The 15,568-nt window shown below is 41.3% G+C and overlaps 1 protein-coding gene across 1 annotated transcript in view; it reads right to left on the bottom strand.

Moving 5' to 3' along the window:
- Positions 1–15,568, bottom strand: part of SAMD3 (sterile alpha motif domain containing 3) — a 57,106-nt gene that overhangs the window by 18,952 nt on the left and 22,586 nt on the right. The window contains exon 7 of the mRNA XM_045499559.1: positions 7,885–8,052. Coding sequence (XP_045355515.1) covers positions 7,885–8,052 — 168 coding nt within the window. The remainder of the gene's footprint in view (positions 1–7,884; positions 8,053–15,568) is intronic.

The raw sequence follows: 15,568 nt of genomic DNA on the forward strand, positions 1-15,568 counted from the left end.
CTGTCCTTATAATATGAGCCGGTTTTAGAAAGGATTTTCTGTTGGCTACAGTCAAAACCACTTAACTGAGATATCAGAACATCCAATACTCAAACCAGAAAACAATAAACTACAAGAATTCTATATTCAGCAGAACACCTTTCAAATATGAAGGAGAGATTTAAGACATTCCCAAAAAAATAAAAACTGAGAGAATTGGTCACTAGCAGAAAAATGGAAGAACATTAGGCTATGACTTAAATCCACATGAAAAAATAGAACATTGGTAAAGGTCATAAACATAAAAGAGAGTATAAATGCATTTTCTGTTTGTAACCCTTTCTCCTATCTTAATTTAAAGACAATTGCATGAAGCTGTAAGTGTAAACCCATGTGGTTGGGTATACAATGTATAAAATGTTATTTATGTGACAATAATAGCACAAAAGGGGAGAAGGATGGAACCATATAGGGACAGAGATTTATATGCTATTATAATTAAATTGATATTAGTCCGAACTAGATTATTGAAATTTAAGATGTTAGTTCTATTTCTCCGGGAAACCACTAAGGAAATAACTAAAAATGTATATACACTAAAGTAAACAAGAGGGGAAATTAAATTATTACACTAGAGAATGTTTACTTAACACAAAAGAAGGCAGTAATTAAAGAATGAAATAATGGAGGCACCTGGGTAGCTCCGTCGGTTAAGCATCTGACTTTGGCTTAGGTCATGATCTCACAGTTAGTGAGTTCAAGCCCCACGTTGGGCTCTGTGCTGACAGCTTGGAGCCTGGAGCCTGCTTCAGATTCTGTGTCTCCCTCTCTTTCTGCCCCTTCCCTGCTCACATTCTGCCCTCTCTCTCAAAAATAAATAAACATCAAAAAAAAATTTTTTTTAATTTTTTAAAATATTTATATTTTGAGAGAGAGAGAGAGAGAGACACAGAGTGTGAGCGGGGGAGGGGCAGAGAGAGAGGGAGACACAGAATCTGAAGCAGGCTCCAGGCTCCAGGCTCCAAGCTGTCAGCACTGAGCCCAACACGGGGCTCAAACCCACACAATGTGAGATCATGACCTGAGCTGAAGTCAGCCGCTTAACTGACTGAGCCACACAGGTGCCCCTAAAATTTTTTTGAAAAGAATAAAATAACAGATGATGAATAAAACACAAATATCAAAACAGGAGACACAAATTCTATCTGATCAGCAGCTATATTTAATGATTGTCAGATAAGATTGTAAAAATGATCCAACTACATCTCGTCTACTAGAGACTTAATTGAGATTTAATGACACAAATTGCTTAAAGATAAAAATATGGGCAAAGGTATAACATGCAAACAGAAACCGAAAGAGAGAGGGAATGGCTACTAATATCAGACTAAATAAACTTTGAGACAAAAATTGTTCCTAGAGTCAAAGGAGGATATTTTATAATGGGAAGAAAGCCAACCCATTGGGAAGATACAACAATTATAAACTGATATACCCCTAATAACCGAGTCCCAAAACTCATGTGGTAAAAACTGACAGAATTGAGGGGAGAAAGAGACAAGTTAGTAATCATAAAAGTTGGAGACTTCAATACCCCAGTTTCAATAATGAACAGAACCACAATAAGCAGATGATAAATGAGGGACTAGAAGTCTAGGACTGCTGCTATTCCTGGAGAAGATAACATGGATTGTAAGGACTCGGAACGGGATATAACAAGTACATCATAAAATGAGGACCCCTAGAAGATGATACTGAAGGGAGTTTTGAAGAAAGTGATTTATAGAATTAAGTTATTTATTGAAAACTATTAAAAAGAAACTAAAAGCAGGTTAAATTAACTAACAAAGATAAAATAATTTATGCACTTAAAGATCACATTAAAAATTCCCGAACTGAGAAAACTTCATTGCAATTTTGAAAAAATTAGAAAGAGAGAAGCAAAGCTCCTGTAGAAACTTCAGAGTCCTTTCTATCCTGCTTCAAGAACACAAAATAAATTTTCACCAACTATCCAATTTAGAGTTAATCTACCTCACAAAGATAGAGGAGAAGATGTTCAAAGTAAACGAAAAGATCAGCCATAAAGGTAAAGAACTGGACACCGGAAAGGGGGAAGCCATTTTTTTTTTAAGAAATTTTGAAAGAAGCATTGGCTATTATCAAAGTGGCTTATATCCCATTAGAAAAAGTTTATAATAGTTTGAGGGCTCTGTTGGCTGAAAGAAACCCCAATTACTTACTAAAAGGAAATGCGTGCATTGGTCAAAAAAGCGGTAAAGAAGAATTGAAGCATGTTGAAAGTTTATTGACATCCCAGTGTCTCAAACGGGGCATTTGGCAGAGGCCCAAGAGGACCGCCAAGAAATCCTCTGGTGTAGAGATTTCAAGAAAGGACGAGCATCAGGCTGTGACCGTGTAAGGATCCACACTCAGTGCCTCAGGTAGATCAGATGTCGCCGCTACCTCCATCCCAGGAAGACAGGAGCAGGGTTCCTCCAGCTGGGAATCCCCATCATGTCACAGAAGGCTTTCCCCGTGAGCAAGACAGAGCTTATCCCGGAGCTGCCTGTGCTGACAGATGCCCAGAACCTTCTTTTGGCCCAGCCTTCCCACTTGAATGTGGCACCACTAGCCCAGGCTCTAGTTCTCCTGTGGGAGGGCAGATGTGACAGAGGAGTCCCAGGGACTGGTTCCCAAGAGAAGGATCTCCTGTCCTTCCCCTTATTCTGAAAAATGAGGATGAATTTGATCAGAAACCTCTCTACTGAGGGACTTCCCTGACCCAACACATCTTCCACAGGGAACAAAAAATGTCTGGACACTAAGCACTAAACGATACTAAGTAATAAACACTAAGTCATCAAATGTAATGTGGCAATGGCATTAAAAACAGACTGATAGACTAATGGAATAAAGAGATAGTGCCCAGAACATACCCATGTCTATTTGGGAACTTAATATACAATAAAAGTGTCACCATAAACCGATAAGAAAAGGATGGATTGTTTTGTAATTGGTATTGAGAAAGCGGCTCATTATGTGGCGATCCCTACTTAATAGTATACAGAAGATGGACTCGAGATGACTTAAAGGTCTGAACACGAAAGTGAAAACAATAAATTTAATAGAACAAAGAGTAGGAGAACGTCTTTGTGGCTTAGGGCACGGGAAGGACTGCTTCCTACAAATTAACAAGAAAAAGATGCTAACTCGTTAAAAAATGGGCAATGGATCTAAAGAGAGAATTTTCTAAAAGAAGAAATTCACAAGGCTAACAAACATGTGGGGAGATGCTCAGACTCATTAATTATCCAGGGAAATGCAAATCACGGCAAGAATGAGATTACACTTGATGCTTATTAGACTTGGCAAAGTTTAGAAGGCTGAATAATGCCAGGGGTTGGCAGGAATACAAGGGGACGCATGGATGTGGTAACAAGACAAAGTCATCTGGCAAGGAAGTGGTCAAATGCAGTAAATGCACACCCTCCACCCCATCAGCTCCACTTCTGGGTACACAACCCAGAGAAGTAACACACAGGTAGGGCCAGAAGCAGACATGTATGACGGTATTCCCTACCACACAGCTCCTGGTGGGGGAGGAACAGGGCTTGAGGTAAGCAGTACGTTATAATCACTGCAATCATGGGCTAGAATACACTAATGTGAACGAGTCTCAGAGAGTATTAGTGAAAAAAGTGAAACAAGAATGAAGTCTAGAATACCATTTACATTAAGTCATATATATATATATATATATATATATATATATATATATATATAAACCCAACTGGAACACTTACAGATAAAAAGATGCATACGGAACGCTTTGGACTGGTGGCCCAAGGGCAGAAGTGAGGGAAGAGCAGATAGGGAGGAGAACACAAAGAAATGTACAGAACAAGAGCGAGGCTAACACAGGACAATGACCATGATACAACATGGACTGAGTTTGACTCCCTCAACTCTAATTTACACCTGAGATTTTTCACACACACCCAAATACTACAAGGTAAAATTCCACTACCCTGCCACGCAGCTCTATACAATTCATGTAAGCTTTAAAAAAATTTTTTTAAACATTTATTTATTTTTGAGAGACAGAACATGAGCAGGGGAGGGGCAGAGAGAAAGGGAGACACAGAATCCAAAGCAGGCTCCAGGCTCTGAGCTGTCCGCACAAGAGCCAGACGCGGGGCTCAAACTCACAAACTGCGAGACCATGATCCGAGCCAAAGTCAGATGCCTAACTGACTGAGCCACCCAGGTGCCCCAATTTGTGTAAGCTTTTAAAGCCAGTGTCGTCGTCATTTAAACAAGATGTCAGCAACTTATGTAATTACTCAGTTAAGTCTGCCATTTTGAGAATCTAATTATACCTCTGTTTATAAACATAAGACAAAGTATAGTCAAAGACAATTAAGCAAAGGAAATAGATTTATCAATTCACAGGGCTGCAAATTGCTTAGACCTAAAACTAAAAGTCAGATGCGTAAGAGCGATAACACAGCTGTTAAGTTTGGCTTCATGACCATACAAGCAGCCGTGACATGAGGTCATGGGGTTGGGAAAAGATTTTTAAACATTGCAAAATGCGCAATATATTGTAGGATTGGTCTGAAAACAGTCTGGGATTCTCACAAGTACAGCCATCCATACAATGTGGTGATAAGTCTTAGCAGCAGAATATGAGCAACCTGGGTATATTTAGGACTCATGGGTGGATACTTTAACACTGTGGATGCTCTGGGTTTCATAGTGTAGTTTAAGCAGCACTAAACTGGCCTGGGAGATTGGGATGGGAGGAAAGTTAGGGATAAAACGTCCGTGGCCAATACTCAGACCCAAACAAACTTAAAGGCTGCCTGGGTTATCTGCAGAAGCCCATGAGACAAAGATAAGAAAACCACCTTCCTTCACAGAGACATCTACCTTCAGTTCTTTGTAAATTTCTCCCAACCATCAAAAGAGAAATAACAGAAATGAAACAAAACAAATGAAAATCTCTTCCTCTCCTTTATTCCTTTCCAAAACCGTCCTCTATTTCATCCAAACCCACTTCCCTGCCCTTGAGAAAATAGCCTGACTCCTGACTTCTTGCGTCCATCAGCATTTTCCAGCTCTGTCGCACAGGAAATAACTGTTTTCTGTATTATGAAAATATTATGTCCGGGCAAGAGAGTTTAAAAGATGTGAAAGTTACCAAAGTATCTTAATCCAAATGTCTTTAATTTTCAGAAATCTTAAAGATATTGAAAAGGAGCTATCAGAAATTCAAGCTGGAGATGGGAAGTAATTTAGGCAATTTATCTGAAGTATAAAATTCCACGAGATAAGTGGTATATTCAGTGGATTTATCTTTCCATTCTTCTTAGGGTTTTTTCTGTTTGCTTAATCACTGTTCAGGGTAAAAAATACAGAAGCACACTGTTTCTGTAATATTCGAGTGTAAAATTTCTCCCATTCCTTAAAGGTTTGGGCTTTAGAAAACAGCAGGTCACAGACACGGATGTTACAGTCTTAGAAAGAATCAGCCATCTGTGGCTCCATTTGTAAGAAGGAGAAAAGTAAATCTTGACCAATTAGATATGTTTGCCAGAAAAAACACTGTGTCTTCAGGTGTGAACAATGACCACTTTAGAATCTCTTTTTGCCCCAGCTGGCTGGTAGGAAGGTCAAAACGAAATTCTGTTGTAACTTAACTCATCTCGGACCCTGGTACATTCATCTATGTTGGGTGTGCGTGTGTGTGTGTGTGTGTGTGTGTGTGTGTGTGTGTGTGTGTGTTGTAGCAAAATCCCCTGCATGGATCTTAGCAGGATTCATCTGAGGATTCAGGCTTGTCTTGGGGGCCTGGGGGAGGAGAAAAGAAGGAAAGATTCGCGAAGGGTGTCATCACATGAAGTGTTGAGAGGGAACTGAAAGAGAAGTGTAGAGATTGGTTCAGATGATGTGTCAACAAAAGAGAGGAGCTGCCATTTGGTTTGTGTGATCCCTGACTCCCCGAATGTGCCCTTGAGTTCCAGTGCTAGCGACAATTGCTCATCTTCCGATTTACCATTAATTCATTCCATTGAATTTTGGTAGGCCGTGCATCATAGAACAAAAAGGAAAACTGAATTTGCAAACCTTTAATTTATTTAGAAAGGAGCTCTATTTTTCGTATACTGAAAATCAAATTTTGTGAAAAAGCCAATCTATCTGTAACATAATTATGTTCCTTTACAAAGTGACTTTTTATTTTTAAGAGGATAAAAGATAATTAAAATAGATCTAATTCTGTGTTATCATGAGTATTATTTATTTATTTGTTTTTTTAGAAATAATTATTTATTTTGGTGGGGAAAGCACAAGCGAGGGAGGGGCAGAGAGAGGGGGGCACAGGATCCAAAGCAGGCTCCGCGCTGACAGGCTGACAGCAGTGAGCCCAATGTGGGGCTTGAACTCATGAACCATGAGATCATGACCTGAGCTGAAGTCGGACGCTCAACCGACTGAGCCACCCAGGTGCCTCTATCATGAGTATGGTTTATAACTGGAATATTGCAGTCAAAACTTCTAAAAAGTTACACCACTAAATCTTTACCTTTCACCTGTCTTTTCGTTGAAGAGCAGGCATAGAAGTTTTATTATCTTAACTGGCCTATGACTTGGAAATCTTACTGAAAATTATAAGATATTTAAAATGTACACACCTTCATCTAATTTTTTTTCTTTTTTATGATGTGGGGATGAATGTTTTGCAAAACATGGGTTTTTTTTTTTAATTTTTTTTAACGTTTATTTATTTTTTGAGACAGAGAGAGACAGAGCATGAACGGGGGAGGGTCAGAGAGAGAGGGAGACACAGAATCTGAAACAGGCTCCAGGCTCTGAGTGGTCAGCACAGAGCCCGACGCGGGGCTCGAACTCACGGAGTGTGAGATCGTGACCTGAGCCGAAGTCGGCCGCCCAACCGACTGAGCCACCCAGGCGCCCCGCGACACATGTTTAAAAATATTCCTGCTCCCTGGAGCTTACAGGTAGTAGTAATAAAACTGAGACAACCAAGATTGGCTACTCTAGTTCAATCAAATAAATATACCAGCTAAGAATGAAAATGGAATATTTACACCAAGTACAATCACTAACATCAATGCATCTGTGGCGAAGAGTAAGGATTACATATTCTTGTTGGATTGGGGTGGAAACACAATTGGCCACCATGGGATTTGACTTCTTCTATACTTGGTAGTTTGGACATCCTTCCTTAAGGAGTTCATTCACTTTATTAGCAGGGACCATTTTTTGTTCTTGACCATATTTGGGGGCCCTGAGGTAGGGATATTTATAGGATCTCAGTAATTAGGACCTGCATGCACATTACTTACAGCAACCCCCCCTGCTGAGGGATAGATCTACAGGCGCTGCCTGGCCCTTAGGCCTGGGGCACCGCAGGGTTGGCACAGGGGACCCTCTGGGCAAGGGAAGAGCCAGATGGGGTTTAGATCCGTGCACGTGGCCTACCTTCCTCCCTGAAACCTTGGGGATAGAGGCTACCCCACGAGATGAGTCTTTAAAACCGTCTGTAGCCATAAGAACAGCCGGAACATAAGATATATTTTATGATGAGAGGAAGAGAAATGTTTCAAAGACCCAGAACATAAGGGCGTTTCCAGGTTTTTCGAAGGTTGCGAAAGAATAAACATGAGATGATGAATAACACACTCTGCTCAAACTGTTTTTAGAAGCCCTCTTTTGGAAATATTATCATTCATATTATTAGTCACACAGAACAGATTTCCCTACCTCCAATTTTCAAAAAGAATATCTGATTTTGTTTTAGTGATCGTAGATGCTGTTACTTAGTAGCCTTAATCACCAGTCAACAAATAAACAGAATATTTAAATATCCAATCTTACTTTTATCCGGACAATTTTAATCTCATCAGAGTTTGTATCAGGAAGAAATTTCTTGGTCTGGCCTCTTCGGTGTCCAAATTTACATTTATTCCTCACCACTTGTTCATCATCTTCTATGGGTCTTCGAACATATTTAAAGCGATCTTTGAGAGCTCGTTTCCACAAAAACTGCATAAATTAACAAAACAAGACAGTTACTCTTCAAGGAGATTGGAATAATCCCACATAAACAATACAGTCTTTATCACTCTTGGGTTTGCAATTCTTTTCACTTCACAATAATAAAATTAATAGAACTATCCTTCCATTTATCTTCACAACAATCTTGTGATATTGCCATAAAAATTATAATCTCTAAATTATAATTAAGGAAACAGAGTCAAAAAAATAATAATATATCCCCCAATGCCACACTGGGGTTTTCTAATTCCCAAAATTGGATGTTTTCTTTTTTTTTTTAATAATAAACTACATGGATTTATTTCTGATTTTTCATTTTTTTAAATATTTTTTAATGTTTGTTTATTTTTTGAGAAAGAGCACACAAGCAGGGGAGGGGCAGAGAGAGACACACAGAATGTGAAGCGGGCTCCAGGCTCTGAGCTGTCAATGCAGAGCCCAATGCAGAGCACGAACTGTGAGATCATGACCCCAGCCGAAGTCAAATGTTTAACCAACTGAGCCACCCAGGAGCCCCAAATTGGATGTTTTCTACCATACTTTGCTGTCTCCACGACACATGCCACTTTTCCACTGGGTTCGAAGAAAGAACTGATACTGGCTTATGCAGATATGAATTGATGCATTTTCTTAAACATTTTTTCTGTCATCCCTTGAAATTCGCATTGGTGAATACTATTGGCATTCGTTCCCCAGATATTTGTGGAGCATGTGCTCTTTCAAACACAAAGACCAGGTTTCTTCCCTGGGAGAGAGGAGGGCTCAGGCAGACACAGCATTCAGTCTAGCAGAGGGATGAGTAATTTCAATTCAGAGTGAACAGTGTTCTAACAGGGGAAGAGACAGCATTATCTTACATTGTGCTAGGAGACCACAGAAACCTTCCTGTAGGAGGCACATGTGAGCTGAGGTTTAGATCTCAGTGTCAGAAAACTACACCAGGGGGTTGGAGACAGCAGGTGGGATGCCTGGTAAGGGGTAGATAGAAGTTCCAGGCAGAGGAAGCAGCCTGTGCAGTGGACAGAGGGATAGCTCGTGCCATTTGGAAAGCTGCCAAGAGCTATGCATGACCGGGAAGCGGAGGTCACCATGGGGAATGGCAGAGAATAGTCTAGGAAATAAGGCAAGAGAGAGAAGTGAGCTCAATCCTAAAAGGCACGGTTACCCCAAAAAGGGGCTTCACGGTAATCCAGAACCAGATCTTTTCAAACCCCTGTCAGTGGACAGGTGACATCAGCATCTCATAGGGAACTTTTGTCCTGGGTTCTTCCTCTAAAGCAATGGTTCTCGAACTTTAACCCAAATCTCAATTCCAGGATGGCACAGGTTGCTGGGGCACCTGGGTGGCTCAGACGGTTAAGTGTCTGACTCTTGATTTCAGCTCAAGTCATGATTTCTCACGGTTCTTGCGATCAAGCCCCATGTCGGGCTCTGTCCTGACAGTGCAGAGCCTGCTTGGAACTATCTTTCTCTCCATTTCTCTGTGCCCCTCTCCCACTCATGCTCGCTCTTCCCTCACCCCTCTCAAAATAAACACACACACACACACACACACACACACACACACACACACAGGTTGCTGGGCTAGTCTTTCAGAGTCTGTGGTTGGGTATGTCAGGGTATGTAAGAATCTGCATTTCTTACAGGTTCCCAAGGACACTAATGCTGCTGGCCCAGACCCTAGAGATTCTGATTCAGTAGGTCAGAGTGGAGCCTGGATGTCTGTATTTTTCAAGGCTTTATAGGTAATCCAGCTGCAAAGCCAGGCTAAGAAGTCCTCCTAGGCCACATTGAGGGAGAAAGCAGATGTTCAGATCTGAGCTGTGAGAGAATCTGTCTGCCATGTGCAGTGTTTGGGAGATCAAAGACATGGGCAACAGCTGAGGGACACAACTGGGCTTTCTCAACGAGCCAACATGCTCTTCCTCTGCTGGGCCTTTGATTTTGGCCTGGAAAGCTCTATCCCTGTCCTCCCTGACCCTGCTAGTATCTAGTTAACCCTGCTCTGCCTCCAGATCTCAGCTCAGCCATCACTTCTTTATGGAGACCTCTCAGGCCCTAGAAGCTCATTTCCCTTGGTCATCAGCTCTCACCTTTCCTTGTCCACACTTAACCACACTGGTGCCTTACCTTCATCTTTGTGATGCTTTTCTGTTCTGTTCTTTTCATTCTTCCTCTCTTTACTTTCCCCCCTTCCTTCTCTTCTTCCTTCCCTCCCTCCTTCCTTCCTTCTCTCTTTCCTTTCCTTCCATTAGGCTGTAAGCACACAAAGGCAGGTTCATGTCTGCTTTGCCCACCAAGCCCAGCACAGTGCCTGATGCATCTTGAAACTACAAATATTGGACACCTTGTGTCAGTCCTCTGTGATGCAGAGGGACCCAGGTGTCGAAGGAACAGACTAGAAGCAAGACTCAGAGTTTTGGCCTTGCTTGGTGAGGAACTTAGTGCGTGAGGAATAGCCCAACACTTAAAACCTGAACCTCAACGCTGCTTCTCAGCCCCTTGACTTCCGGCAGGGCACTATGCTTGAATAGGCCCAAGACTGGGTGACTTTGGGCACATTTTCTAAGCTCTGTTTCCTCACGGGCAAATGGGAATGCCACTGAAATCACATTAGTAGCGTGGCTAGCACTTAGATTTTGCCATTCCTTGTTCCCTGGCTTAAGTTTCTATGGGTTATTCCCTACCCTTCAGAAGAAAGACTTCCATTGGGAGGGCCCAGGGTCTAGGCCTCGTGTGTATTAGCCAAGAAACCCGTCAGCAAGTAACCTTTGTCTTAGTTTCCACAGCTATAAAATAGAACAACCAGACCAGTGCTGTAAACTGCACTGAAATGCCGTAAACTGAGACTGAAATGAATAGCTACTCATGGAAGTTATTTGTAAAGTAAAGTGCCGTTTGTTCATAAAACCTTCCAAGCCCTGGAGAGGAGTGCTGTGGGTTGAGGTCAGCCGACAGCTTTGACTCTGATTAAGCTCCTAGCTATGTATGAGTCAGAGACTCTTCATCACCTCCCACAAGCTTGTGGGTCTGCCCTCAGCCACCACTGTTTTACAACAGCACAGAAATAATGGATAGTTTATATTCTTCGTAGCCTTAAAATATGAAATAATGCAAACACACTTTTCCCCTCATGTTTCCTACAGCTCTGAAGTCCTTCTAAACCTGCTGATGTGGTGGGAAGTATTATAGCACTCAACCGTTAGGATTTTTTTTCTTTTTTTTGGTTTTTAAAATTTTTTTTTAATGTTTATTTATTTTAGAGCACGAGCAGGGCAGGGGCAGAGAGAGAGGGAGACACAGAATCTGAAGCAGGCTCTGGGCTCCGAGCTGTCAGCACAGAGCCTGACGCGGGGCTCAAACTCACAACCTTGAGATCATGACCTGAGCTAAAGTTGGACACTTAACTGACTGAGCCACCCAGGCGCCCCCAGGATGTTTTTCAATTGCCAATTTCTTTTTCCCAGCCTCTCCCCTCTCTTCTTATTAACAGTCTGATAGGAACAGGGAAAAGACAAATTGGCAAGTATTTACTGAGCATCTACCATTTTTATACCTAAGAAAATTAGCAATAATTGCATAATATCATATACGTATATACATAATATCATATACATGCCTGGCACCATGAGTTCCTTACACAGATGCCTCAGTAGAAAATCCCATGTCACTGAATAATCATCCTCCTTAGCCATACTCTTCCACCTGGGGGCTGCGGCGGGGTGGGGGGTGGGGGGGTGGGGTGGGCAGTAGGGTGGAAAGAGCTATATGGATACAGCTCTCCTTTAATTCCTCTGAAATAAAAAATAGTCCTGGGGGCGCCTGGGTGGCTCAGTCAGTTAAGCATCTGACTTCAGCTCAGGTCATGATCTGGCGGTTTGTGAGTTCGAGCCCCGCATTAGGCTCTGTGCTGACAACTCAGAGCCTGGAGCCTGCTTTGGATTCTGTCTCCCTTTCTCTCTGCCCCTCCCCTGCTCACAGTCTGTCTCTGTCTCTCTCAAAAATAAATAAACATTAAAAAAATGTTTTAAATAGTCCTGACATTATGGGCACCCCATCTAGTACATGAAATAGTCCCTGGCATCACCAGCAGGTTTTGGCTTCACATTTTAAACCCAGATATAATGTTTAGGAAACTTTCAGACAAACTTAGAATATGAAACATCTTACATGGCAACTGGACTAGACTTGTCCAAAAAATAAGTATCAGGGAAAAAATAAAAAAAAATAGAAAAAAGAAATTAAAGGGGCGCCAGGGTGGCTCAGTCAGTTAGGTGGCCAACTTCAGCTCAGGTCATGATTTCGCAGTTCATGAGTTTGAGCCCCATGTCCGACTCTGTGCTGACAGCTCAGAGCCTGGAGCCTGCTTCGGATTCTGTGTTTCCGTCTATGCCCCTCCTCTGCTCATGCTCTCTCCCTCTCTCTCTCTCTCTCAAAAATAAATTTAAAAAACATTAAAAAAAAGAAATTAAAAAGACATAATAAACGAATGCAATGAATAATCCTTGCCTAGATTTTATAGTAAAAAATCCATTCCAAAAACATATTTTGGAATAATTGGAGAAATGGGAATATGGGTTATATATATTATTATGTAATTATTATATATCATATTATGCAATTATTGCTAATTTTCTTAGGTATAAAAATGGTATCGTTCTTGTAGAGGAGATCATCCGTATCCTTACAAGATACATGCTGAAGTATTTAGGAATGGTGTCTGAAACTTGTTTTTTGTTTCCAAATGCCCAGCCCAAACAAATAAAGAAATATGAGACAGGAAAAATAAATGTGGCAAAATATTAGCACTTAGTCTAAATCAGTGATTCTTTTTAAAAGAATTTCTTTTTCTTTGTAGAGAGAGAGAGAGAGTACACAGGGAAGAGGGTGAGAGAGAGAGAGAGAGAGAATCCCAAGCAAGCTTTGCACTCAGCCCATTGCTCAACATGGGGCTCAAGGGCTCAATCACAACCCTGGGATCACGACCCGAGCCGAAATCAAGGGTTGGAGGCTCAACCAACTGAGCCACCCAGCCGCCCCAGTGATTCTTAATTATCAGGATTTTGTCCTCTTCCCAGAATGCACATGGCAATGTTTGGAGACACTGCTTTGTCATAATGGTTTGGGTGAGTGGGTGGGGCTACTCAGGGATACTGCTAACCTACAGTGCAGAGGACAGCCCCCATCACAAAGAATTATCCAGCCTAAAATATAAGTACTACCAAGGTTAAGAAACCTTGATCTAGATAAAAGGGTATATGGATGCCCATTGTAGCATTCTTTCAACTTCTGTGTGGACTTACGAAAATAAAAAGTTGCAAATAAAGTTAGCCCTAAAAATGACAAAGAGCTTGCTCACTTGTGCTCACTCTCTCTCCCTCACTCTCTCTCAAACACACACACACATACACACACACATTAACATTCTCAGAAAATTTCTGTCTTCCACTGTAACATTAGAAACATAACCTCACTCACACTTGCAGGGAGAATTTGGGTAAATATCTACCATGCACCAGAGTTTCCCCTTTCATTCTATGTAACACGGGCTGTACATGCTAAGCAAAGATGGGCTGTAACATGCTAAGCAATTTTTCAGGTCTCCATATCAGTTAACCATCTTTCATTAATGCCACTGGGGATGGAGGTGGCTAAAATGCACACAAAATGGAAGTAAGCATTATTCATTACTTTCTATTTGACTCCCTTTCATAATCATGAAACTAAAGGTCAAAATGTAAATAGATAAATATATATTTGCTTACATGAATGCAAATATTCTCTGGATGGAATCTTTGATAGCATTAGTTACTTCTGGGGAGGAAAATTAGGGGGAAGACAAGAGGTGGGAGGGAGACTTTTCCATTCATAGCCTACTGTAGCTTTTGAGTTTTGAACTCTGTGAATATATAATTTATTCAAACAGCATATTTAAATTATTTCTAAAAATGCAACTAGCTCTATGCACAGTAACACTGATTAATCGGCAGATAGTATACTTGAGTGTAGAAGACATTCTTAGAATCAATTCTGTTAGCCACATCAGTGTGATTATCAATGTTAGGACTCTGGGTTTGTTTTCTTTGTAGTTTTTTGGGATTTTTGTATAGAGTTTTTTTTTTAGAGAAAATTAGGTTTATTTTGCAGTATGCTTTTATATGCAGCAGCTTACTTTAGAAAGGATGTCATACGAGAACCAAAAATACCTCAATTCCAGTCTGGGCTTCAATAGTTACTAGTTCCAGACATGGAATCCAATCTCTTTCCTGAGACTGGATGGTAAAAAAGAATATATATGGCACTCTCCCACTCAGGAAATTCAGATTCTATCCCCACATAATAAACATTTCTTGAAAATACAGGAAGAAAATAGAAGGAAGGAAAGGAGGAAGGAAGGCACTTCCTTCTAGTGGTGATAGTCCTGGTATAGGTGTCACATCCTTCTCTCTTTTTTTAAAAATTTTTTTTTAATATTTATTCATTTTTGAAAGACAGAGACACAGCATGATCAGGGGAGGAGCAGAGAGAGAGGAAGACACAGAATCTGAAACAGGCTCCAGGCTCTGAGCTGACAGCACACAGCCCGAAGCGGGGCTCGAACTCACAGACCGCGAGATCATGACCTGAGCAGAGGTAGGATGCTTAACCGACTGAGCCACCCAGGCACCCCACATCCTTCTCTTTTTGGGTATTACATCTCTCTTTTTTTAAAAAACATTTTACTTTTTAATGTAGTTTTTAGATTATTCATTTCGAGAGAGAGAACACAAGCAGGGAAGGGGCAGAGAGAGAGAGAGAGGGAGAGAGAGACAGAGAGAGAGAGAGAGAGAGAGAGAGAGAGAGAGAATCCCAAGCAGGCTCCACACCCAGCACAGATCCTGACATGGGGCTCAATCCCACAACCCCAAGATCATGATCTGAGCTGAAATCAAGAGCTGGACGCTCAACTGACTGAGCCACCCAGGTGCCACTTGGGTATTATATCCCTTAAAGACCCTTCCTAGAGACTCCACATTACACATGTTTTGAGGAAGAGACAGAAAGATGCTGATGGAGAGACAAAGAAGACAAAGGAAGTGGATGTGGAAGGGAGGAACAGGTGGAGCACAGGGGATTTTTAGGTCCGTGAAAATACTCTGTAAGATACAGTGATGATGGGTATGTGTCATTATATATTTGTTCAAACCTTTAGAATGTACAGCCACGAGCATGAATCCTAAACTATGGACTTGGGTGATAATGATGCATCAATATAGATTCACCCATTGTAGCAAATGTACCACCCTTGTGGGGGATATTCATAATGGGAGGGAGGCTATACATGTGGGGGCAGGGCTACATGAGAGATCTCTGTACCTTCCTCTTGCTGTAAACCTAAAACTGATCAAAAAGGTCTATTTTTTTTTTAAAGAAGACAAAGTGGGGGGGGGAGGCATCTGGGTGGCTTAGTTGATTAAGCATCCAACTTTTGATTTAGACTCAGATTATGATCTCAAGGTTCACA

The sequence above is a fragment of the Leopardus geoffroyi genome, chromosome B2 (genome assembly GCF_018350155.1).
Source record: "Leopardus geoffroyi isolate Oge1 chromosome B2, O.geoffroyi_Oge1_pat1.0, whole genome shotgun sequence".
NCBI lineage: Eukaryota > Metazoa > Chordata > Mammalia > Carnivora > Felidae > Leopardus > Leopardus geoffroyi.